At 42.4% G+C, this 26,459-nt stretch overlaps 2 protein-coding genes across 6 annotated transcripts; both read right to left on the bottom strand.

The window, feature by feature from the left end:
* Positions 1-9,359: 9,359 nt before the first annotated feature.
* On the bottom strand, positions 9,360-19,396 carry TMEM14A (transmembrane protein 14A). 5 transcript variants are annotated; one of them, XM_082346299.1, is made up of 7 exons: positions 19,235-19,374; positions 16,826-16,969; positions 16,231-16,318; positions 14,728-14,812; positions 12,796-12,897; positions 11,152-11,239; positions 9,360-9,659 (listed from the first exon to the last, which is right to left on the bottom strand). In XM_082346299.1, exons 4-7 carry the CDS (start codon positions 14,795-14,797, stop codon positions 9,620-9,622), a joined length of 300 nt encoding a protein of 99 aa, XP_082202425.1. In that variant the 5' UTR covers positions 14,798-14,812; positions 16,231-16,318; positions 16,826-16,969; positions 19,235-19,374; the 3' UTR covers positions 9,360-9,619. The 5 variants fall into 5 exon arrangements, with proteins under 5 accessions (XP_082202425.1, XP_082202426.1, XP_082202423.1 ...); XM_082346300.1 differs by lacking the exon at positions 16,826-16,969 and having other exon boundaries at positions 19,305-19,396; XM_082346297.1 differs by lacking the exon at positions 16,826-16,969 and having other exon boundaries at positions 19,235-19,389.
* A 1,707-nt stretch (positions 19,397-21,103) lies between these two features.
* Positions 21,104-26,135, bottom strand: LOC309608029 (uncharacterized protein; the record flags this gene model as incomplete). The annotated part of the gene is made up of 4 exons (XM_082347263.1): positions 21,104-21,350; positions 22,326-22,380; positions 24,806-25,297; positions 26,108-26,135. 4 exons carry the CDS (start codon positions 26,133-26,135, stop codon positions 21,320-21,322), a joined length of 606 nt encoding a protein of 201 aa, XP_082203389.1. The 3' UTR covers positions 21,104-21,319.
* Positions 26,136-26,459: the final 324 nt, after the last annotated feature.

Here is a 26,459-nt window from a genome sequence, read left to right as displayed (position 1 = left end):
TTGCTATGAACTCTCTCCCGATCTCCCTCCTGCCCCCACCACCACCTCTCTGACGACCCCACTGCGAAGATGATTGTTCTTGCTCTTTCTAGTCTCCTCGCTCTTCCAGGGTCTGCTTCCTTCCCCATACATATGGATCACTCATCGTTCACTGAGGGCTAAACACATTTCATGCTTTATCTCATTTAAAACTCTCAATAACCCATGAGATTGGTGTTACTATCCCCATTTTACAGATGAAGAAACTGAGGCTCAGAGAGGTTATTTGTGCTAGGTCAAACCCAGACAAAAAAGCTTAATTTTTTCATTGCATTTCTTCTGTAAGTTCTGCAGAAGCAATGAAGTTTTATAGATTCAGTTGAGACGACGTCACTGTTTAGATAGTGCCCGCAGGGCTTGGAATCATTAAACCTGAATTCAGAGGGCTCATCTGGGTGGAGCATTGATCACACCCATTCATCCCTAAAGCTGGAGTGAACACCGTTCCAAATCTCATGATTCAGAAGTCACACCAGGGCCTTTAAAGCTTTAATCCATTACGAATAACATCAGTTTTTGCTGAGCAATTAAAAATATTTTTTATGATGGGAAATTTCATACATTTACAAAAATAGAAAGAAGAGTATAAAAAACCCCATGTACCCATCACCCAGCCACAGCAATTAGCAACAAAATGTCACTCATGTTGCATCTGTATTTCTACCCACCCCCCCCTCACAGCTGGGTTAATTTGAAGCAAATCTCAGTATCATATTATTTCATCCATAAGTACTTTGACATGAGTCTCTAAAAGATAAAGATCCTTTAGGAAAAACATTCCATAATATTATTATACTTAAAAAATTAACAGTAATTCCCTTATATAAATGTTCAGTCATGGTTCAAATACTCCCGATTGTATCACATTTAAAAAGAATAACTGCTCTGTTAGAACCAGAAGCTAAAAAAGGTCTGCACATTGCATTCATTTGAAGAATGAATTCATCCTCTTAAATCTCTTTAACCTACAGGCTCCCCCTGCGTCTTTGATTTTCATTAAGTTTACACAATTTCTTACAGAAATATAACAGTAGAGAGTCATTTTAAATGTATTAATCACTCGAGCTGGAGAACAGTGCTTCTCAAACTTGAATGTACATACAAATTCCGGGGGGTCTTAAAATACAGATTCTGGGGTGGTGCTTGAGTTGCTACATTCCTAACAACCTCCCAGGTGATCTGTATATGTTGCTGGTCTGGGGACCACTCTATGAAGAGCAAGCCTGAGTTCCACATTATAAATGTTGCTGATTTTGCTGATTACATTCCTGAGGTGCTTCTCTATTTCCTGTGTTTCCTGTAAATTGATATCTAGAGGTTTGACTGAATTCCAGGTCAATTATTTTGGCAAGAATTCTTCATAGGTACCGCTGCATGCTTTCTATTGCTTCACACCAGGAGGACCATCATGTCTGGTTGTCCCACATTTAGTGATGTTAAATATTTAGGGCAGTCAGCCCGATATTTCCACGACAGAGATCCCTATTAGTACTTTTAGCAGCTATTGACATCATCATCTTCCTGATGAATGGTTCTCAACACTGGCTACACATTAGAATCAAGAGTCCTATTCCAGATCAATTATATCAGAATCTCTGGGGTGAGGCCCAGGCAGTGTGTGTGTGTGTGTGTGTGTGCATGCTTGCACACTCATGTACCTGAATGTGCTTTAAGCCCCTCACATGATTCTAACAGGTATCATGTAGGGTTGAAAAACCTTTGGCCTAGATCACTTTTTTCATTCTGGTTTCCAAATGGTGATACTCTCAATCTATCCTTTTTTCTTCATTTATTTTGCTGAGCTCTTAATGTGTGGAAGTGCTGGCTTAGAAAATAAACCAGGTAACAGGCTACAAAATAAATCAGCTCCCATTCATACCATGAAGACACTCACTCCTCCTCCTCCCAAAGCCCCTCCCTCCCCTCCCCACAGCCCTCCTCGCTTTCAGGGACCCCCTCCCCAGGTACCTCGAGCTGTCCAGAGCCTATCACTCCACCAGGTCTCCCCCATCATGTCCCATCAACCTCTCAAGGCTATCTTGGGGAGGTGGGGATGGGCTTCTAATTTCTATACTATTTTACCTTCTTCAAAATGAGCATGGGTTATGTTTCTAAAAAACATTTTCATTTTCAGAAGAAAAGGAAAATGTGAAAAGACCCACTTTTTCTAACTCTGCACTTTTGCTTTAAATCCCCATGAGTCACTGAAAATCCTCTTGATTGACGTCTTTGGGCTACAGAGGATGCCAGCATTAAAATACAGAGATGACTGTAATTTGGAAAGTGAAAAACCTCAGCATCCCCTAATCTCACCCCATTTCACCAGTCAAGGCTTGTCCTGGAAGGAGGATGATCTGCAAGTAGATAAAAAGAAAAAAATCTGGAAAGCTAAAATCTTGCCACCTCTCACGGGAGGAAAGCTGGTCAGAATCTTATTCTTCTATCTTCCTGGCTTCATCACTCTCATCCTCTTTCTCTATTTTAAAAATATATCAGTTATTTAATTAGAACACCAATTTGTGAGCATAAACTCCATTTGTGAGAAACAACACAGAACACAGGTACCTTGCAGCTGAGGAACAGCTTTGATTTTTGGCATAAGTTTTGAGTCTACAGACTTCTGGTCAACCTTGTGCTGCTCTGTAAGCTTGTATTTCTCTGTGTGTGTGTGTGCAGAAGAGTCTTAGGTTCACTCTTGATTTTCAGGAATCCTTAAGCATGGCAGGGAAGCCCAAGGTTTACTACTTCAACGGAAGGGGAAGAATGGAAACCATTTGGTGGCCCTTGGCCACAGCAGGAGTAGAGGTGAGATGCTGGAGTTATTTAATTTACTTTCATGTCATGGATAGGAAGATGTGGTATATATATACAATGGAATACTACTCAGCCATAAGAAAGAATGAAATTTTGCCATTTGCAGCAATGTGGATGGACTTGGAAGGCATTATGCTTAGTGAAATAAGTCAGACAGAGAAAAACAAATACTGTATGATATCACTTATATGTAGAATCTAAAAAATACAACAAACTAGTGAGTATAACAAAAAAGGAGCAGACTCACACATATAGAGAAAAACTAGTGGTTACCAGCGGGGAGGGGGGCAATATAGCGGTGGGAGAAAAGGAGGCACAAACTATTGGGTGTAAGATAGGCTCTAGGATGTATTGTACAACATGGGGAATATAGCCAATATTTTGTAAAAACTGTAAATGGAAAGTAACCTTTAAAATTTGTATAAAAAACTAAATGCAAATAATTTTAATAAAAATAAAAGCTCAGCATAAAAAAAAATGACTTTCATCTCGGGGGTTCATTGAGTACTTACTTAGGGAGCAGTTGTGGAAAACTCTTTATATGATACCCAAAAGAAAAGCAGTTTTTACCACTTGTTCTTTAAATGTTGATTTGTGAATGAATGAGTTAGTTGTTTTAAATGAGTTAGCTCTTTTAATTATTTGAGTTAGTTAACTCAAATAAAGTGGTAACTGGTTGTTGATACTGAGCTCATCCAAGGTCATGAAAACAATGATAAACGAAGGAAGGAAGGAAGAGAGGGAAGGAAGAAGGGAGGAGGGAAGGGAGGAAGGACGAAGGAAGGGAAGAAGGGACTCATTCCAACACACAATTCTTTTCATTTCATCTTATCAGCCTAGTATTGTGTTTGTTTAACTACATTTGTCTCAAGAATATTAAGAAACAGGTAACAGGGCACTAAATACTGTTTAGTATAGAAAATTTTTAACTTGAACTTGTCACTTCTTTTTCTGATGACCTAATTTTTTCAAAACAGTAAAAGGCCAGTTCTGAGCCACATGAAGCTCTTCTTGGGTCTTCTGATTCCTCCCAGTTTTGATATTCAGCATGGATACTGTCAGAGCTGGCCAGAGTTAGCAGAAAGTTTGATAGTTAGTACCTACCTTCTGTGCCCGAATTTTCCTTTTGATGTGAGTCACAGCAAATTTTCAAAAGCTGAATCATCATGCCCTAGTATATACAACTTTGCCAAAATGGCTGTGTTTTGTTTATCTTTGGGGTCCCAGCAGTCATACAGTAAGCCTTCAAGCATATGATAAAACTGAGGAAAACACATCATTTTTGTAAAAATGTTCCCTGGGAAAACTTTTCTGTGTGATCTGGCAAAACTCAATCTAAATCTACCAGAAAATTCCTCAGATGGTATCTACTCAGGAATTTTGAGGCATACCATGCTGTTTCATGGCCCCATCCAGACTGTGCACCCCTGGGCCTGGCGGGGCTCACAGCTGCCCTCTCTCCCCTTCCCCAGTGGCCCGTAGGGCCTAACAAGGTAACAAGAATGCCCTTGTTGCAATTTGAGACTGGGCCCCCCGCTCTCCGAGCTTCTGGAGCCTGGCCAAACCAGACAGTAAAAAATTAGCCTGGAGTTCCTGACATGAAAAATTTTAGGAGAAATTGAAATCATGAACATAAGCTTTTTTTTTTTTTCAAGTCACACTTCATAAAAGTCACAAGTAATCTTTAAATTTAGGGGAAAATGCTTTTGGGGGAAACTTTGTTTTACATTTTGGTTACCCCTATCTGTATTCTCATGTTTGTTATTAACTTTAGAATATGCTTCTTCCTATAAAAAGTAGTTAAATACAAATTAGACATCTGCAAAGATGAGAATATCTATAATGTAGTGGGCTTGGAGAGAGGGGATTCCAGCCCTGGTTCTTCCACCCTTTAGCTGAGGGACTTTAAGCAAGTCACTTAACCTCTCTGGGCTTCCCAAACATCAGATGAAGACTTAGAGAAGAAGAGCATGAAGGTGATCATGTCAGCTCTTGCCTTTTTTTTTTTTTTTTTGCTGGTGAAAATATGTGAGGGAGAAAGAGAGGGATCCCCACCACCGACTCCCTGAACCAAGAAAGTTTTTGGGCATAGAATAAGAGGAGGTGGAGAAGTATACTTAATATTGGGCATCACTGAGCAGACTCAGAGATAACTTTTTCTGGGTTTTTTTGGTTTGTTTTTTCTTTTTTTAAAAAAATTTTCATTGAAATATAGTTGATTTACAATGTTGTGTTAGTTTCAGGTTTACAGCAAAGTGATTCAGTTTATCTATCTATCCTTTTTTAGACTCTTTCCCATTATAGGTTATTACAAGATATTGAATATAGTTCCCTGTGCTGTACAGTAGGTCCTTGTTGGTCATCTATTTTATATACAGTAGGGTGAGAGATAACTTATTTTGCAAAAACAAAGAGCAGAGGGAAAAAAGAAGAGACGCCCACACAGACACTCCACCCTCACGCAAGGATTCTTTTTAAATATAGTTTAATGCCCAATTTCTACCTTCTGAATGCTGTGTTTCTACTCATTAAGACATAATCGCAAGGAAAAGTGCACATCTACTAAACACCTGCTCAATCTGAGAGAAAAGGCCAATAAGGAGGACGAATGTTTTTAGCTTAAGCATATTTTCTAATTTTTCTAGAATGAGTTCCTATAACTTGTGCAATAATATTGAAAATATTTTGTAAGTGAATAAGGGAAAGACAGATTTTTTTTTCCATCTTTGCTGCTGTCTTCTTTGTCTTCTGAAAATGGCAGGATTCCCTGGAAACTGAGATGTTTCTTGCTCTTGAGAATTGTAGTTAATGTTGGTCTTCAAGGTTTAGGGATGAGGGTAATCTGACACCTCCGTGGTTTAACATTATTTAACATAAAGTATTCAGAAATGACAACCAAGGAACCATGCATCAGTATACTTTCTTAATATTTTTTTATTATTCCAAATTGTAAACATTTAAACTTCTAATTATTTTTTGTTGTTATAAAGGGGGTAGAGTAGAATCTTTGGGAAAAATACTATTTTTCAGTTATGGGTTGGTTTTTCCATCTCCAATCATGATAGGAAATAATACAGAAAAACTCATTGTGTTTAAATTTTATATTAAAATTGTACTATGCCAAATGCACACATTCAATTTGTGTTATTTATCTTAATGAGAAAGCATCCAGAAGTTGGTTGGTAACGGTCTAACAATAAAACTGAAAACCAAGTAAAAAAAATCTTGAAAGCAGCAAGAAATAGACTACACCTTGATTCATGTTTCCTTGGGTAATGCAACAGAGGGTCTTTTGAGTTCACTCAGTTCTATTGTTAGATTGTTACCAAGTTATTTCTGAGATTTACTGCCATTTAATTCCTCTGTGTCTAAGCCTCTTGTGTTTAAAAAGAGAATTTATAATGGAATGATCAAACAAACACTTGCGTGTTCTTGAACAATGGAAAGAAGGGACAAAAAATACCATCCACATGAAAATGATGTGGAAAAAGTACAACAATGGTCAATTGCTGAACCAGGCAGGAGAGTTAGTCTTACTTGGTATGATCTCATTTAACCATCATGAGGGCACCATTAATAGATGTTAGTTTCATTTTCACACATTAGGGAACTGACATTAGAAGGGAGTCAGTAACATGTCCATGCTAATTAAGGGGAGAACCCGAATTCAAACCGTGGCCCCAAAAGTGTACCACCGGGCATGTTACATCTGCAAACAGTAGGGATACATATTCCTGGATCGACTAAATTCAGTAAACCCTTTGCTTTGGTTTTATATAAAAAAAAATTCCTTAGCTGCATGGGACCCAGAAAAAAACAGCATGGGTGTAATAACTACTTGAAACAGTGGTTGAGCTGGTGCTTAGCCCCCTTCTATTTAATTCTTTTTCCATGATATCACCAGTAATAATAATAATAAAAATATAATAGCAACACATTCTTTTTTTAATTAATTTTTATTGGAGTATAGTTGCTTTACAATGTTGTGTTAGTTTCTACTGTACAGCAAAATGAATCAGCTATACATATACATATATCCCCTCTTTTTTGGATTTCCTTTAACAATGTGTTCTTATATTCTTTCTTTCATTTTTTTTTTTAAATTAATTAATTTATTTATTTTTGGCTGTGTTGGGTCTTCGTTTCTGTGCGAGGGCTTTCTCTAGTTGTGGCAAGCGGGGGCCACTCTTCATCGCGGTGCGCGGGCCTCTCACCATCGCGCCTCTCCCGTTGCGGAGCACGGGCTCCAGACGCGCAGGGTCAGTAATTGTGGCTCACAGGCCTAGTTGCTCCGCGGCATGTGGGATCCTCCCAGACCAGGGCTCGAACCCGTGTCCCCTGCATTGGCAGGCAGACTCTCAACCACTGCGCCACCAGGGAAGCCCCGGAATATTTGCTTTTATAATTAATGTTGCAACCGCATCTTCACAGATACGAATTTTTCCACATTTAGGATTACATCATTAGGATACAATCTTAAAAATGTGATCTTAAAAATGGGATCACCTGGTTAGAGCCTATAAACATTTTTGGGTTCCTTGAGAAATTTTGCTATCTTGCTTTCTACAAGGCTGACATCACTTTGCAGGACCACACAACGTATGGTATAAAATTCCATTTTATACCTCTCCTCCACCAGCAATGAGAAAGATATAAACACTTTTTCTCATATATAAAAATGTGCCTCGTTTATATTTTGTGCATTTTGCCATATTCTCTTCTCATGGATAGTATACATTTGCGTTTTAGGAATTCAAGGCCAGAAGCAGCTACATTCCCACAATTAACAAGTTTCTCCAGCCTGGAAGCCAGAGGAAATCTCCACTAGATGAAGACTCCATTGAGACTGTGAAGAATATATTCAAATCTGAACGTGGCATGTTTCTTAAAAACGTGGGCACTGTAATAGCTGAGTAGTAACAAATGAAAAAGTCTAAAGAACTCAGAAAATATTTCACTTTACATTTGTAGCACCACCCAGAAAGAAATCATAAGGCCATCTTAATAAAGTAATAAAAAGCATAAAGAAATAAACTAATACCTATCTGTAAGTCAGACGACCCCTTTTCTGTTTCTCATAAAAAGGTAAAACACCAAGTAATCAGAATCATACAAATTAGAATTCTTCTGCATTCTACTGCAAAAGAGTAAAATTGTAAGTAATCTAATGGATACCAAGGATTTCTTTAAAAACAAACAAAAAACCAACCAACCGTACATCAAGCCTCACCCACTTCCACCTCCTTTTGAAAAGTCCAGGACATAGCTTCAAACTAGCTTCTTACACTTCCAATCACTGGAGTACTTTACAGATAGGGTATATATTTCTATGATCAATCTCCCATTTAGTTTCTACCTCAGTACCAGAATCACAATCTGAGTACAAGCTGTTGTCCATTCAGGTCTGGAGGTCTTTCTCCATCATCTTTGACAGTCAGCACGTGCGTGGAGCATCCCAATAACCACCGCCTTCCCAGCCTTGCTTATGGGACCACCTCTTTGGCACCATCAGGACTAGTGGGTTTTGTTTTGTTTTGTTTTTAAAGTATATCAAAGGGTTCTGTCTGGGTTTCCTATTTGGTTAAACTACTAGGCTTTTTTTTTTTCCTTTTCTTTTCTTTCTACCCTTAATTGAATGGTTTCTGAAAGTTTAACAACCTCCTTGTAGGTCAGTTGGGAAAGGTAACCAAACACAACCGTATCAGCTCTGATGCCATCAGTTGGGACTCTACCCACCATCTCATGTAAAGAAAGGTCTGAGATCTGACACCATTGCACACAGCCAACAGGACCAAAATTGCAGATTTTTAGAGCTTTAAGGAGTCTGGTCTATCACTTAGTCCAAATTCCTCCTCAAGGATGAGAAACTGAGTCCCAGAAAGGGGACATGACCTTCCAAAGGGCACACAGCAGTCAGTGGGAGAATTGGGCTGACTCAGGTCTACTGGTAAGCATCTTGGACACGAACAATCATAACCATGCCTAAAAGTGAAGGGGTGATTTGGGACAAATCGCTTTTGTTTCAGAATTATTACTGTTTCAGAGACAGCGAGAGAGAGAGAATGAGAATATCTGCTCCTGAGGAAATCTCTGGCTTAAATAATCCTCCTTCCCAATCTCTTGCATTAATAATTGAACACTTACATGTTAAAGATGATTTGAGTATACAGAGAGGATACTAAAATGAGAGAAACAGGTTTAAAACAGAAGTTCTTTTATTTGAATACTGAATACATTCCGTTGGTACAGAGTGTGCTGAGGATGAAGTATTTTAAAGAAAGAAAAAACACTGGTAGCCATACAATTAAAATGGAAAAAAAATAATTTTAAATATAACACAAATGACAAATAGATACACTAGCATTCTGTGAAGCCCACTTAGGGCGTTCCATCGTCTGTAAGTTGTAGTTTAATTTAAGCTTATTTCAGACATGAGTATTTGGAACTGTCAAAAAAAAACCCCAAAAAACAAAAAACAAACAAAAACCACATGACACAGCAAATGAAACAGTGTCTCACGATTTATTAAATATCTTTAATGAAACCAGTACCTGACAATTAGAAAACAGTTGAACCGTTTAAAAAAAAAAAAAATCCCTCAAACTAGTGTCTGTATTAGAGGTGACAGTGTTTCTTTTGCAGTTTCTACTATATAATAAGACCACGGTGAACATTCCATATTGGAACTTATCTTTTCAATACAAAGAGTAGGCTCTGCCCATTACAGCAGAATGACTCAAATTTAGTTTTCAGTTCCTGCGGATTCTCAGAGCAGCAGTAAGACAAGTCTCAGGATCATCATGAGGCTAGATTAAAATAAAAGACAGGCAAGGGGAGGGTGACTCAGGAGGTGTGAGACGGAAGGGTTGTGCATTCACCTAACCCATGTGGTACTGCTTCTACTCCCTGGGCAGGAGTGATCTCACCATCCCTGGATCCCTGTACTTGAACTTCCAGACATGACTGAATTAGTCACTTAAAAATGTTCACTGAATGAAGGAGAAAAATCAGAACTCACTGTTCTGAAAATCTGGGATGAACCTTTGTAAGAGAAAGGTCTGGAAAGAAACACAAAACTTTCAAACACTAGTAAAGGCCAGCAACTTGAAAAACTAATCAAGGGGTGATTTGGGGATGTCATAATTACTATCTCAGCTTCTTTCCACGTTTGGGGTCTTGTCTTCTTGACCTATAAACCCTACTTCTGACCCCTTCCACCACCAAGTATCATTATTAGAACAGGGCTATCATTAGAAAGTAGTCCTTTATAATCACACTTTCATTCCCAAATCATAAACACTATATCTAGCCACACTAGAAAATTCTATTGAAAAGTAGAAAGGAGAAAATTACCCATTGCGGTACCACCTAGAGATTACTAACAATTTGAAATATTCCTTCCTATCTTGTTTTTCTATACCCAGACTTTTTAAAAATTGAGATGACACTATATTTGCTTGTTTATTCTGTTTTCATTTCCTATTATGTCAATATTTTTTAACGCCACTAAACAGTTTTTGAAAACATGACATGTAATGCTTGCTCAATATTCCATTAAGTGGACAAAACACCTATTGAACCATTTCCTTACTGGTGAATTTTCAAGTTGTTTCTAATTTTTCAGTTCATCATGTTTTCCACTAGAAATAAACTTGCAATAAACATCAGTCTTTGTATACATCTCATTATTTCTTTGGAATAAATTCCAAAAAGTGAAAACGTACATCAAAGAAAATGAACATGTCGATAGCTGTCAACATATAAAGGCAGCTTCCAAAGAATTTAAAATGTTATGTATAAATTTCTACTTGGTAATGTGCTTAATCTCATGGATTGAATTACTGAGATTAAGAGAAACTTGAAGCTCCCTATTTATCTTTTTAAAAAATATTAAGATTTCTCCCTTAAAATTTCAAAGTAACTGCGACAGACTTTCACTTTGTCCAACTCTCTAAGAAAGATTATCAGATTTAAATGAATACATTTACTGTCTCAGACAGGTAAATCCTGAGAAAAAATGAGGCTGAATTTATTTCTTTGTGCTGAAAGAGGTAACTGTGTACATGTGATCAGATAGCACAGCAACACGAAGTGTATTTGATAAAAATGTTCACTCGCACATAAATGTCAACAATTGATTGACAACTGATTGAATGGATGATATTTTAAGGTTTTATAATCATGCTGATTGTAATACAAATTACTTTGACCTTTTAAGTTAAAACTGACTTTTGCCAAAAATTCAGCACTTCAAAATGACGACAGAGGAAAGAATAGATCAAAATAAGTTCTTCTTACCTTAAACCTGCAACCAGCCCAGCTGGCATGATTTTCTTGGATCTCTTAAACCTCACCCCCATTATGGTGGCCAGGAAGAAAGCTGTAACTAAAAACCAAACCAGTGCGTGAACCAGAGTTTCAAACATGTTATCAGTGCTTGCTTGTGGAAAAAATGGATTTCATTTTAGCTTTCTAATATAACAACTATTATGTATTGGTACTGAGCTGCTATTTTCTTGAAAAGATAAAGTGCTCTATTAAAACACTTTATAAAATAGCTTATCAAAATGGTTTCTGAGGAAACAAGCATGTTAAAATCCATTCCTGAAATATCTTCAAAAGAAAAAGTCTTTTTCTAACTTAATTTCTATTTATAGAACACTCCTGGGAAGGTCAGGACTGTGTCTTATTCAAGCTTCCTTAGGAACACTAGGCAGTATACCTGGACCCACAAGAGATAGCCAATAAATGTTTAGTTAGCTGAATGGCAGGAAAAGAATCAGTTTCTAAAGTAAATTTTTAAAGTAAGACCTGATTAATAAAATAATCCTAAGAAAAGGCTGACTGTTTTTATTTTATAGCATTCTATTTTGGAAATTTGATGCCTGAAGAGTAAATAAAAACAGCCTAATAATATTAAACTCAGAAGCATCATACCAGCCTTTTAGAAGCTAAACCAATATGATGAGGGAAGCAGTTTTATGTAAGAGATTAGGGCACTGATGTCACAATTTAAGAACTTAAGGAAAAATCACTTGCTGATATAAAAAACATGACTGACAATAAACATACATTAACTATTTAAGTGCATATGAATAAAAAGCCCTATATATATACACATACATATATATGTGTGTGTGTGTGTATATATATATATATTTTTTTTTTTGCTGATATATTTTTATCTTCTGACATAATTTCATTATTAAAAATATCCCTTGCTCTTACTTAAAATAAGGGGAAAAAATCCCACTTAATCTCTTCCTCTCCCTCAAACAAAGAACTGGTACAATTTGCCTTCCTTTGTATTTTTCTTCCACACCCACCAGGGCACTTTGAATAATCATCAAATTAAACAGAGACCATTTCCTTGGTGTAGTTTTCCAAACCTTCCCTGTATTTGTCTTTCAACCCAGACAGAAGAACGCCAAGCATCCTGGGGCTTTAAACACACACAAGTTTTTTCCATTTTCCCTGTGGACATTCTCCTACTATAAGCCCAACAAGGGAAGAAGCTAAAAGAGTCAGCCTTGCTTTTCTAAATCTTAAGGCAAAGTGGGATCTAAAAGCTGTTTGTGAATTAAATAAAATAATGCAAGGCTGTCTCTTTTTAGATATTTTCACAGTAACACAAACTATGCTAATATGCATTTAGGAGCATTAGCAAAAAATCCAGACGTAATTCCTTGCTTTTTCTAATTTTATTTTATTTTTCTAGTAACAAGTTTTATAGAAATATTCTTCTGAGTTGGAAGGCCTGGCAGCAACATCATTATTTTTGATCAGGTCTGTGTAGAAAGGAACAAGAACAGTGTTCTGTCTCCGCACATGCATATGCCCACCTGCCATGTGACCAGTATCTTCTAGTACACTGAGGCTAGGCTATCAAAACATTATCCCCAAGCTTTGATTCTCCGTAACTGGGAAAAACGCCTTACTCACACAGGGACAGTTTTACATCTCGCTTGTCGTTGGAGACACGGTAAGCTCCACAGCCAGCCAAAAATCCAACAAAAAGACCAGCAATCAAAGTCAGAACACCACCTGGTGAAAAAAGCACAGGCTCAGAGAGAGAATCCCAAATGAAAGGTATGCCTTCATCACTTCACATGTGGAAAAATGCATTTCTTCTTGGGCACTGTAACTATCGGCTATCCACGGACAGCTTCTAAGACATGACTGTTTCATGCTGAACCCCAAATGCGAGGCAGAGGAACCCCAAGTACATAGCCATGGGAGGGGTAGGTATGGTGATAAAGCCTGCCTTGTAGTAGTGCTTCTGACAGCGACTGCGTGGTCCTGGACAATTACCTGACTTCTTTACGCCCCTCTTTTATTCCCCCTATTCTCCTTGCCTCCATTTTTTTTTTATTGAGGTTGTGATGATAAAAATAAGATGAAATGATATTTTCAGTTCATGGAGGTAGAGAGGGGGGCCTATTCAAACCAAGCGATGGTTCTGTCCTGAATAATTAACCAACCTTCCAGCCTCAACACATCAGGACTCAGGGATGGCCCGTGACCACACTGAGTAACAGGGAGAACCTGGTCACTGACGCAGCCAGCCAGCCGCCCATCCATCCCCTCCCCCACCCAGCACCCGCCCTGCTCAGCGCTGCCTGGGGCACTGTAACAGACACGGAGCACTGCAGGGGGCACGTGCCAGGGACACCGTCACCGACACACACAGTCCCCACTTCAGGGCACTCAATCTATTTGGAATCTTATCGGATTGGAATCCCCAGGGTCAAGGCATCTCTGGTTTTTTTTTGTTTTTCTTTTTAGATTTAAATTTATTTTTTATTTTTATTTTTTTATTGAAGTATAGTTGATTTACAGGGTTGTGTTAAGTTTCTGGTGTACAGCAAAGTGATTCAGTTGTAAGGTATCTCTGTTTTTTAAACATCTACAGGAAAGTCAGATTGCAGCAGGGTTAAGAACCACCCTTAAATTCAGACTGCAGCACCTCCCACACCAAAACACACAACCCATCCAGAACAAGAAGCCACATGCACTAGGTTGTAGCCTAATTCTACAGGCAACAAGCGAAGGAAGACGCCTTATAACGGAAGTAATCCTCTCCTCCCACACCCTCCAGCAGCCCCAACACACACACACACACACACACACTCACACTCTCACACTCTCTCTCCCTTTTTCCTACACTTCGAAAAACCGCTAATGAAGGAAGTAACCCTGATAACCATATAGACCTGAAACTCAAGTCCCCCAAGGTCACCAACATAACACTCTTCGAAATATAACTTCATTTAGTGAATTTCTTAAAAATATAAGAAACAAATATGAGACACCATGACTGCAAATGCTTTTACCTTAAAACAAAGCAAAACAGAAAACTTGATCTTTCATTTTTCTCCATGAAAATCCTTCAATTTATCAACTGGGTGTTTTTTTCCATCTTTGGACAGAGATGCAGAAACCACTTCAGATATGATATCTAAGTAATTTTCCTTTGCAACACACAGTATCAACATAATTCAGTTTTTTGACACTATGAGTATATAAACAAACCAGAAACCTCATTTGATAATAAGTGAGTAGCCCTGAAGAGGGTAAGTCAATTAATTATGCAATTGATATTAACAGGTAAAGGGAGACCCAGATGCCCAGGCTCTGGAATGACAGGCTCTGTCCACCCAGCCCCACGGAACCCCCATCCTTCCGAGAATCCCATCCACCACGCGCTGGTCCTCATTAGCTTCTTGTCTTATTTACAGACCCTCAGACAATCCTAGCACAACCACCAACCTCCCACCAGGTCGCTTATCAGCTTCTTGTCCTGCTTACAGCCCCTCAGATGATCCCAGCACAACGACCAACCTCTCTTTGATGAAAAATCTGGTTTGGGCTCACCTCTCCGCTTATATCCCAAAATGCTTCCGAATGTCACCAGGGCTGCATAACCAAAACCAATCAGGTCCATTGGCAAGGTTCAAGTCTAAAGCAAGGCGGAAGAGACATATTTTACAAGATAAAAGACTCTGGGGGAGCAAATGTGTATAAAAATGATACGCATTCCACAGAGTTACAGAAATTAATTTCTCTAACCTACTAAGAAAAGGGCAGCTAGATCTTCACTTCTCCCAACACTCAGCTGCTGTCCCGCCACCCGCATCACTCTCAAGGACGCTCAGGGCGACACCTGAGGCTGATTCTCCTTCCCTATCTTCAAGACTTGCTGTTCCCTCAGCTGTGTACTCCCTTCCACTTCCCCAGGAGGACTTCTGCTCTGGTTAGCCGGGTCTCGTCACAGGGCCTTGACGTTGCCATCTCCGCTCTGCACTCCCGTGCCTGGAACGTTCCCCCACTCCCCCACCTCCATCCCCAGCTGCCCTCTAGGCCCCATCTCCCTCTGAACCTGCTCCCCTTCTCAGCCACCCCCAAGCTCCTTAACCACTCCTACCTGCACCGTCCACCCGGTCTGGAGCATCTGCTCTTCTTCCTCTAAATTCCCTGATCTCAGCAACTCCACCTTATAATTCTTTCTTTCGTATTTGTACAGATATTTGTCCCCCCTCCTCCTCACGTTGAAAAACAGGAAAGGGGTAATGTGGACGTTTGCTTGTTGACTGAAACAAAGATTTCCTTTCTGTTTTTTTTTTTTTTGGCTGAGCCATGTGGCACGCAGGACGTTAGTTCCCTGACCAGGGATCAAACCCATGCCCCCTGAACTGGGAGCGCGGATGGAGTCTTAACCACTGGACCGCCAGGGAGTCCCCAAAGATTCCCTTTCAACATGTGCTTTGCACTAGCTTGGTTATGAGACAGCTCTCCTGTGGTGGCAGAGATGCCCACGCTTGGTCCATGGTAAACCATTAAAGGGTACAATGCAGCCCTGGCACGAAGTTAACTGAGTGACCGTGACATTCTGCGGGCATCACAGCAGCAGCTGAAACATCCAGGCGTGGGAAGTTCTAAGAAGCTCCACTGAAATCCTGCCTGGGATTCTCTAAGACGTAGGAGAAAGTGTGCTAGCTACAGGCTGGAGACACGGGTTCTGGTCACTAGCGGCTGCTGGGCCCTGGACCACCCCCCATCCCTAATAACAACTCCCCCAAAGTGAGGGAAATAGACAGATAAGCTCTAAGGTTCTTGCAGCTTTTTAAATTCTAAGAATCCTGGTGATGATTGCACATCTTAAGTTTTTTACATCTCTATTTCCTCCCTGGAGAAAGTAGTTATCTTTGTATCCACGAGGAATGGTATATGAGAATTCTTTGTATTTTCACAATTTTCTCACTGCTTGCCATTCAGGTTAACCTGGTCTTTAATTCTCTGTAGCAACTGGTAACAAACTGACCCAGAAAAATGGAAAAGGGGTCTTGAGTTGATCTCAGAGAGTAAGCTAGCACTTACCTATGAGGAAAGGTCTGGGGAGGGAGCCCAAGGCACAGGAGGAGGTGATGGCACTGAAAAGGAGGCAACGATGGAAAATCCTCAATGTCTGTGGGACAAAGAATTAAAACAGGATAGTTGTCGATGCCCAAGAAGTTGTCCAGTGGGATTGAACATATAGGAAGGAAGGACCTGTGTTCAAAGACCATTTGTTGACTGAATGATGGATAAACAAATAATGAGGATGATGTTTCTGAGCAATTACCATGTGCCAGGCACCACTCTAACTAAGGCCTTATATGTAACAACTCATTTAATTATCACCACAACCCTACGAGGTAAGTACTATCCCCATTATTATCCCCATTTTCCAGATGAGGTGACTGAAGCACAGAGAAGGCAAGCAGCAGCCCCGAGGTCACACAGCAGAACCAAGATTTCAGACTCAGAGAAGTCTCATTCCTAACCAGTACTACCTCTGAAAACTGAGTTAGCTGCTGAAAGAATGAATGTGAAAGTGAGCCTGAGGTTCCTCAGTTTTGAATTCTGGATTAAGTAATTCTGCTGGGCTTCGTAGCTTAGCCCACGCTGCACCGTCTTCCACCTGGTGACCTACCATCTTCAGCCCTACGAGAGCCTCACGTCCAGTCCTACTTCCTGTCTTTCTCAAAGAGCTCATCACATTCCACAATGCATGCTTGGCTTCACCAGCATGTGATGTTAGGCAAGTTCCTTAATCTCTGTACCTCAGTTTCTCCATCTGTAAAATAGGGATAATAAAAATATCTACCACGCAGAGCTGTTGTGGTGATGAAATGAGTTAATGCTATAAGGCACTCAGAACCGTGCCTGGCACACAATGAACACCCAACAAATACCAGCTGCTCAAATAATGATTCCTCTCTTTCACACTTATACACATTTTTAAGCTTGACGTAAACAAGGGCAATACTATTTCAGCACAGCGAGAAATCCACTGAGGTAGGGTGGATTTATGATGCTGGCATTCATAGCCTCAAACCGTAACACTACAACCTGCACTTATACCAAATTCCATCAACGACTTTTTCTTGGGTGTCTTCTGTGTGCAGGCAGCAGGAAGGGACGGAAAGCCCCACTGATGGACACGGCCCTGGTCTGCCAGGACTTCCAGCGCAGCACCATGGAGGCGGCAGCTGCGTGAGGGAGCCCTCAGGATGGGAGGCACCGCAGCTCAACCAGGAGCTGCACCTACTGAGGCTTGGAGCCTAAAGGAAAATTCCTCCAGGAAGCAGGGACCCAGCTGAGGTCACGGGGAGGGCAGGAGTAAACCAAGGGAGGAGGGTGGCAAGGAAGCACATGTCCTAGGCAGAAGGGAGACATGTGCAAAGGCCTGGTGGCATGAGAAAGCATGGCATGGTTTCAACATGGAGACAAGTGCAAGGGGTGTGAAAGAGGGGGGGCTGGTGAGCAAGGGCCAGACCGCCCCTGGAAGCCCTGTAAAGGGAGTCTGGTAAAGACAAGCTGGGAGGCAGTAAGCCAAGCAAGGGATGATGGTGGCCTGGCCTGGAGAAATGAGGGTGCAGCGAGGTGGACAGATTTGAGAGAGGTCAGGAGGTTGACTCAACAAGCCCAGGTGTGGGGAGGGAGCAGGGGGGATAAGCCTCTGGCTTGGACCACTGGGGGAGAGGAGAGCCTTGATGCTGTTCCCTGAGACAGGGAACAATGAAACAGCAGCAGGTGTGTGGTGGGGGCAGGAGGGGGGTGCCCTGGAATGATGGAGCCCAACTTAAACACAATCAGTCTAAGATGCCCAACACACAGTCAGGAAACACCCTTCCACAGAGATGTGAAGCTTATGAGAGAGATCACTCGTCATCAGGTAGTAATTTAGGGACCTAATTCTCTCCTTAAGTTAATCACCTGGTGTGGAAGGCTGGTTCTTCTCCCTCCTCTGAGTCCCCCAGTTCTTCCTCTGACCCTCTCTTGGGGCCCCATCCCTTCTACCTGGTGTAGACTTACTTCCCTTGAGCTTCTCTCTCCTCTAGGCCAGTCAAGCTCCTTGAGGAATAAGCTCAGGTTCAATTCACCTTGTCTTCCTCACAGCACCAAGCTCACTACCGAGCACTTAGGCAGGTGCTTAGTAAATGCCTGCTGAGTGAATGAGTAAGTGAACCAAAGGAATAACTTTTGCCTTAAGACATTCTGTAACTGACCTACCTTCGGTATAGCTCTAGTGCCAGGAAAAAGCCCTTCATCACCTTAGTGAACTGAGTGTTGTTCTAAGGAGGCAAAATAAATCTATTCTCAATCCTTGTAAGAAGTTTCGTGCTTACAGCGAAAATTCAAACAAAAGGCAATCAGCTCTGGTGCTCCTTTTCCGTGGCAGGACCGTATGTCCTGCTCAGAATCACACAGGAAAGCCAGAGGCTGCGTTAAGGGAGGGATGGGCGTGGGTACGAAGCATCTGACGCATCACGTGTTCCCATCGCAAACGCTATGCCCAGCCCTTGGAAAGGCCAGAAAGCATCTTGGGTGCAATGCAGCAAAATGATTTACTGCACAACGCACAAAACCAGATGAAGGGGCCCTGCCTTGCCCTTAGCCCTCCAAAATTTGGGGAAACCACTAAGAGATTTCCCGTAAGCTATTATATAAAAAGCATTTTCACATGCTGAGTAGCAATAATTACCTACCTTTGAACTCCTTAGGGCTCGAAAGACACATTTTCGAGTGAAGTCTGGGTGGTGCTGGGAAGGTTTAAAACCCTGCCAAGCATTTCTAGATGGTCCAAGAGCCCCACCCTCTTCCCCATCTCTCCCTAGCTCTAGGAAGGTAGGAGGGAAGACAGGTGGGAGATTCAGGACCGCGGAAGGAAGACATTCCGGGAATTCCCAGGAGGAGGAGAGAAGCGATTCCCCGGGAGAACAGACTCCACCCCCTGCAAAATCCTCCCAAGGTTCTCTGCGTCTTTATCTGCCTATTTCTGCACCGCTGCATGAAAATTACGGCCAGGAAAGTCTCGATTGCGAGATGTACAGCTCACCTGCAGCCCCGAGCTGTCTCCGCGGCTGAAAAGAGAAAAGTCGGGAGCTAGGTGCGGGAAAACTTCGTACCTCGAGAAGGGAAGCTGACCCCGCCGCCTGCGCCTTCTACTCTGCGCATTACCTCCCAGCACTGGGCGGGGCCGCTGATTCCGGGAGGCTCCGCCCCCGCCCCGCGCGCGCGCATGCGCAGCACTCCTTCCACTGCAGGTCAGCGCTGTCCCGCCCACACCCGCCAGGCGCTGTGGAGGTTAGTCGGCTCTACCACCTGCGGCGCCTGTGCTGTAGCATCCCAGGCGGCGGCCACACCTGGTCACTCGCTCCGGACCCGGCCACTCGCTCCGGCGACCCGGCTTTTGGTCCTGGCCCTGATCCCGGGATTCGGGTCTGCTGCCTCCTGCCGGACAGACATGGAGTGACACGCATTCTCAAGGAGTGGGCCTGGGTGTACCAGGGATTCCAGATGGCAAAAGATTTTTAACCGTTGAAGAAGTTCCTTCAATATTTAAGGGACGTTTGTGGGACCTCTCCAGCAACGCAGGCCTTTTACATACTCTCCACCAGATTGTCCCCATTTTCAGCGGAGGGAGGTAAGGTTCAGAGAGGCGAAGGGATTTCGTTGTCCACAAACTCAACTCCACAGGGTGCAAAGGTTAGAGCCCGAGTTTGTCTGATTTCAAAGCCCGAGCACCCCTTATTACACCGCATCATCTACGAAGTCATCTAGATGTGGTGGGGAGACCAGGATCCCGGTTTCATACTTCAAGCCCAGGATTTGCTGGACTTAAGTACCTGAAGGGGAAAGGTACACAGTGCCAGAATTGAAAGGCACTTTAAATCATCTTTCGTTCCAGAATAATACGTTCCCAGGGATGAACCTTAAATTGATCTGGAATCCTGCATCCTGGCTACAACTTCTCATCTCACTCCAGTTTTGCCTTCCAGGCCACTGACAGTAACTCCAACCCTCTTCCTTATATAATAGCTCTTCAGAGATTTGAAGAAGGCTGCCATCTAGGGCTTATCAAGCAGCTCTAGGGGTGCCGTGGGGCTGGGAATAATAGAATTTCTTTAAATTAAACAAAAAGAAATCTTAAGAATATATCTTATATCTTGTGAAATTTGCTGAATCTATTCCTTGTGTTTAAAAGTGCTTCAAGGAAGCAATGAGACTGTATCTAAGATGAGAAGTCTAAGGTAGGCATAAGGAAATAGGGTTCTGGGAGATTAACAGGAGAGTTGATGGCAGGCGCCGGAATGTGGATGGAGGAAGTGGTATCCTGAACTTTGGCTCCAAGTTCTCCCAGCTCTCCTTCTCATCCCCTTCTTTGCCCATCCTTACCTCGGCATGCTGGCACCTTTGCGGGTGCATGCTCTCACTCTGTCTCTCTCTCTTTCTCTCCCCCCCACAGACTCCCAGGACACTTTCCCTAACCTGAATAAAACCAAAAACCTTCTTGGGATGCCTCAGTGTCTTTAACTAATATGAACCCCCCCCTCCCAAGTAAATAACTTCCCCCTGGACCCCAGTGCCTGGATTTATAAGATGCTGAGATCCCTTCCACCCCTGTCACTGAGGTCTTAGAGACTGAAAACAGCCTCATGGTATTCCTACTCAAGGCGTTTTCACCTAAATCGAAAAGAGCAAGGTGAACAACATGTGGGAACAGGAAGGTTCTTAGGCAAAAGGGCCACTGTCCTCTCAACTCACACGCCTCCAGCTTAGATAGAGAACGAGACGAGGGTGCAGTAAAGCCTATTCACCTCCACCTCTTTGTAAAGCTGTCTGCTCATGATCCACAGCATATTCTTAACTTCCAATGTGACATCAACCCTTTGGCAGTCTGGACAAATGTACAAGATAAAATATGTAGGATTGACAAGGAAGCCAATTTTATTGAAATAAAGTTATCAAAGTATTAAACATTTAAATCTGTGATATAAGATGTGCTTCATTATTAAATTATGAGATCTAGAAGTGGGTTTTAATAATTACCATAATTTCCAAGTAGTTGTGCACATAAACAATACTCTGAGGTGTCTGTAACGTGAATATCTGTGATTCCTGGGGATGACAGTCACAGGTTCTAGTACCGCTGTGGTTTGCTGCCAATTTTCCTAATGGAAAGAAATGCTAAATTTTACTTAGACATTGGTGAATACAGAAACTTCTTTTTCCCATCCAAGTTCTCAGATCTTCTGATTTCTATCCTCAGGCTTCCTTGGATTTGCAGAACTCCCAGTCTCTAGTGATGCAGGGTTTCCTAAGTTGTATTTGGTGGACTTGGATAAAGGGATGGCAAGGCTAAGAGCCCAGGCAGGACCTCCAAGGACGTTTGCGCCTCACTGAGTGCTCTGTGGTCCTGAGCCTGGTCCTCATTTTCAAATGTTCAGAAACTCAGTTTGTATCCATTCTTCCAGGGGCACCCTGGCTTTGGAAGATTGATTCATAAAAACCAAAGTCACAAGGGACTTACTGATTTTTAAGCAAACAAACAAACAAACAAAGCCTGTTTCAGGTCCTCGATTCTTCTCTTCAGATCCCACATGATTACTTACCATTTAGGCCTCTCTCTGCTCATCAGTAAAAGAAATTTTGAACAAATATCTTAATACATGTACTCATATGCTATGGATATTTTAAATACAAATATGTAAATCAAAATAATATACATAATGTAAGACTTTAAAAGGAAAATACGAATAAGATTAAACAGATATTTCCTATCTTTACTTTAAAAAATGACGTATTCCTTTCTGCCCCGTGATACAGTAGGATATTTTCCTTCTTTCTGTCTTCTTTTGCAATAACACTTTTCTGAACTGCTTGCAGCCTTTAGGACATCCTTCTTCTCTTTGATGTAGTGGTAAAACTGGATACGGTCAAAGGTCAAATTCACTGTGACTTGCAGCTCTGCTCTCACGCCCACATTACACTGATTCCTTGGATCAGTCCAATGTGATGATATTAAGGTAAATCTCCTCTCAGTAGAAGCGTTTGAGCATGGAATACTTAGGATTTTACTTACTAGCAACAGCAAGCTTTCAGATTTGCAGGAATTCGTTTCTATTTCTCCAGAAATGTCCACCTACTTTGTATCCACAGGCTTGTGACAGTCCAGCTGCTTGTCAATCAGGTCCTTTGCATCTATAAATTCATCATACAGGCTATTCGTGGTTGCAACATCCGTCATTTTTAAACACCCTGAAGCACGCTGGATGTCATGGTAAGTTAAACATCTTCTCCTCAGGGAAAATGGCTTTAAAGCACAGAGATAATTTGAACTGGTGAAATCGAAGTTAGAGTCCAAATAAATTACAGTTTTAGTGAAGAAATTAAGAAAGTCCTGTTTAACTTGGTTGCCCTGTTCTAGTGACATTTTTTTTCAGTTCGGAAGCAGTCTTATTTCCCAAAAATGAATCACCTTTCTGCTGTGTGAGTGTTTGTCTCAAACTATACATGACATCGAACAGCTCAGGTGCAGTCAGTTCACCCTTTTCAGGACTCCTTATGGTCCCTTCAAAGATCATCAAACAGTTCTGGAGAAACAGCATATAAATTTCTGTTCTACTGTAATCCTCTTCTCCATTCTCATCCTCAATATATTTCCAAATCAAAGAAGGACATCCTTCTTGCCCCACACTTTGAAAATACGATTTTACGGCAGGCCAACATTTTAGCATCTTTACTATGGCTGCCAGCCGTGTTGGCCATCTGGTAGGCATGTGTCTAAAGAGGTTATCTCCTTCCATCTCTATAAAGGCACAAATCTCACTAAGTGCTTCTGCACATTTTGAGGAAACTGAAAAGTGACCCAAAACTTTCATTATGAAAGTCTCAATATCACATTTAAGCAAATCACAACTCTTTTTAGCAGTGCTGTATACAAGATGTGCAGAGCATCGAATATGTAAGATCTTTTTATTTTCTTTGGAAAGAAGTTTACAGACTGAGTGGAATTTGCCAAAATTTACATTTGCGCTATCTGATGAATATGCAGATAGATGAGCTAAGTCTAGTTTGTATTTGGGCAAAATACCAACAGCCTTTTGTTTTATGATTTCGGCAGTTTCATTAAAATCCTCATAGAAATCCAGAAGACGATTTGAAATTCCATTTTTCAAGTCAAAGTACCTGAGAGCTAGAAAGAACATTTTTTTTGTTGCCATGATTTGGTGCATGGCTTGCAGCTGATATACTATAGAAAGCATGATGGTTGGTGAGAGATGACAAAATCAGCTCTACACTGTAAGCGACCAACACATCTGTTATCAAAATTTCTCCTTTTGTTTGCCCACGGAATATTTTGGTCACAACCTCTGAATCAGGAAAAGTGACTTTACTCAGTTTCATAGAGCAATCAAGGCATCCATAGGACAAGGCATGTCTGTCTGTGTAGGACGCCCACGCTAATTCACCAGCTGCTACTTTTGGGTGAATGCTGATTTCATTTCCCAAAAAGACAACACCTTTGGTTGGTTTGGAGGCACTTGCCTGTCTCATTCTGGACTTGTGAGATTGTCTCGAAATGCCCTTTCACATCCCGTTCTCCACCATGCCCAATCCCAAATTCTTTCCCGCACAGTGTGCAGGATGCTCTGGGTGGGTTATGTACGTCCCTGATCCAATTATATGTGTCCTTCCATTTGTCGTTAAAATAACACAGTCGTTTAGCCTTCTTTTTCGGTGATGGGATCATGCTTGCGTGAGTAGTATAAACGTTCTCACTTTCATTATCTGACCTCTTAGAAAACATGGTCACAGTTCTCACAATGTTTAAAAAAAAAAAAAAATTAAACTAGCACTCTTCTGATACAAAGCACAACAGTTAATCCCCAGGCTGGTATCACAGCTCATGCCACCAACGAACAATTTTCTGAAATGGTCGGGTGAGACACATGGCCACAAGAAGTCTTACAAGGAAGCCATGAGCTTTGAATGTCTTACTGGAAATCCATGAGCTAAGGTAGGGCGAGATCGCCCAAAGCTTTCACTGGAAGGATTACAAATAAAGCCACCATCCAGCAGCAAAAGTTCACTCCCACGCACCCTAAGTATGAAAGATTGTACCTTGGAAAGACGTTAACAAATTTATACCACCTCCTTACTGAGATCTCAACTCCACAGCCCCTCCAGGCTGGCAGGGGAAAGAAAGGGCAACCTGGACACGGCGGAGGCCACAACTGGAAGACACCCTCCTATCAAAGTGCTATCATCCATCCCTATCTTCCTGTGTGCCCGGATGTTGTTGTCAAGGAACTTGGCCCTCCTGGGGCAGAGACTGCGGTCACACAGCGAGTATGTTCCCAGCGGGAGGGGAGGATGGAGGCCCTGGGTAGGGCGCGGCCGGACCTGGCTCAGACCCAGTCCGAGATCACACCTTGCTCCCGGCCACCTACCCTCTCGGCCAGGCGGTTTGGGGACTGCGCCCAAAGCCACCCAGCGACTCCCGCCAGCTCCCCAGCCCCTACCCGCTCCCTCGCTCTTGCCGGGTTCTCGGGGCGGGTTCTCGAGGCGGCCCCGTGCCTGTTCTCGGCCAGGCGCGTCGTCTCCACGGGCTACTCGCCGTCACCTGCTTCTGACGCGCGGGGCAGAGCCGGCTGTCCCCTCCCCGCCGAGGACGCCGCGGAGACCGCTGGCGGGCGCTGGACCCGCGCTCGACAACTGACCGAACATCTTTCCGCGAGCGCTTCGGAGCGACAGTTTATAAGGCCCAAGTCCGCTGGGGCGGGCCCACTTCTCCTAAAGCGCATGCTCATTGGCTGAACCCGCCTGACACTCAGCCCTGGGCCGGCGTCCCGTTGACCCTGACGGCGAGCTCTCAGAATCCTGGGAAGTTTGGCGTCTTCGAAGGCGGCGGAGCCCGGGCGCCTCAGAGGGTTCTCGAGGTCCGTCGAGCCCGCGGAGGTTAAGTCCGCCGGCTGACGCCTCAGCCTTCGCCCCGCGCGCAGGTCTCGGGCTTCACGGAAATGAAAACAAGCCAAGAGTAAAACAAAACCAGTACAAATCCCCAAGTCAAAACAGCTACAATCAAATTCAAGGAAAGCAAAGGTAAATGAGTTTTCTCAGTATAATTAAGCAAGAGTCATTTTTTGGCAGAGGCAGAGTAAACAACTGAATTTCAAGGGGGTGAATTCAAGAAAAGGTGAAACGGAAATCTAACTTAAGTTATAGGATATTTATACCGATTTCTTTTTAGACCTTGATAAGCAGAAGTTCGCTGTCAAAGAATCCAGCTTTTCTTATTTGGTTGCCTTTCCTACAAACGGCAGCAGGGGGCACTAGATGCTCTAGTTTCATTCAGGTAGGCGAGGCGTTTTAAACCTTGTTAGAGTTATTATCAAACTCCAAATGGTTTCCTCTTAGAAAACAGGGCGGTGGTCTGAGTAAAAGGATGTAGGAGGACTTCCCTGGTGGCGCAGTAGTTTAAGAAACCACCTGCAGTGCCGGGGACACTGGTTCGAGCCCTGGTCTGGGAAGATCCCACGTGCCGCAGAGGTGCTAAGTTTGTGAGCCACAACTACTGAGCCTGCGAGCCACAACTACTGAACCCCACGCGCCTAGAGCCCGGGCTCCACAAGAGAAGCCACCGGAATGAGAAGCCCCCGCACCGCAACAAAAAGTAGCCCCCGCTCGCAGCAACTAGAGAAAGCCTGTGGGCAGCAACAAAGACCCAATGTGGCCAAAAATAAATAAATAAATTTTAAAAAAAGAATGTACCAAAAAGGTAACAATTTCTGCACTACAACCTGTTGACTAAGGAGTACAGTTTCCTGAAATGTTGTGATGGGGAGAAAAGGTCAATTACAGGACATAAGGGGGGACTTTAAGGTGGGCTCTGAAAGAGACAGGCAGTGGAGAGTGAACAGGGTACCGCTGACTCCCTGTCCTAGCCCTGCCATCTGGACTCATTTTGAACTTTTGCCAAGAACACGGGACTTTCCGTGCTACTGGGACTGAGAGGTTTCCTGGAATTTGGCACTTTACTATAAACAATAATGATAGTAACTAACATTTAATGAGTATTGTGGGCCAGCCACCTTCTAAGCATTTAATCTACCCAATAACCCTCCGAGGTAGATACTGTGTCATCCCCATTTTACAGAGGAGGAAACTGAGGCAACTTGCCAAAGGTCATGCACACAGCTGAGAAGTGTCAGATCCAGGTTATAGAAAAGAGTGTGCATGCAGGCTCTGCAGTCATTCTGCCTGGGCTCCTATCATGG

Source organism: Balaenoptera borealis, assembly GCF_965194805.1.
Source record: "Balaenoptera borealis genome assembly, chromosome: 12".
NCBI lineage: Eukaryota > Metazoa > Chordata > Mammalia > Artiodactyla > Balaenopteridae > Balaenoptera > Balaenoptera borealis.
This window is presented reverse-complemented; position numbering and strand designations above follow the sequence as displayed.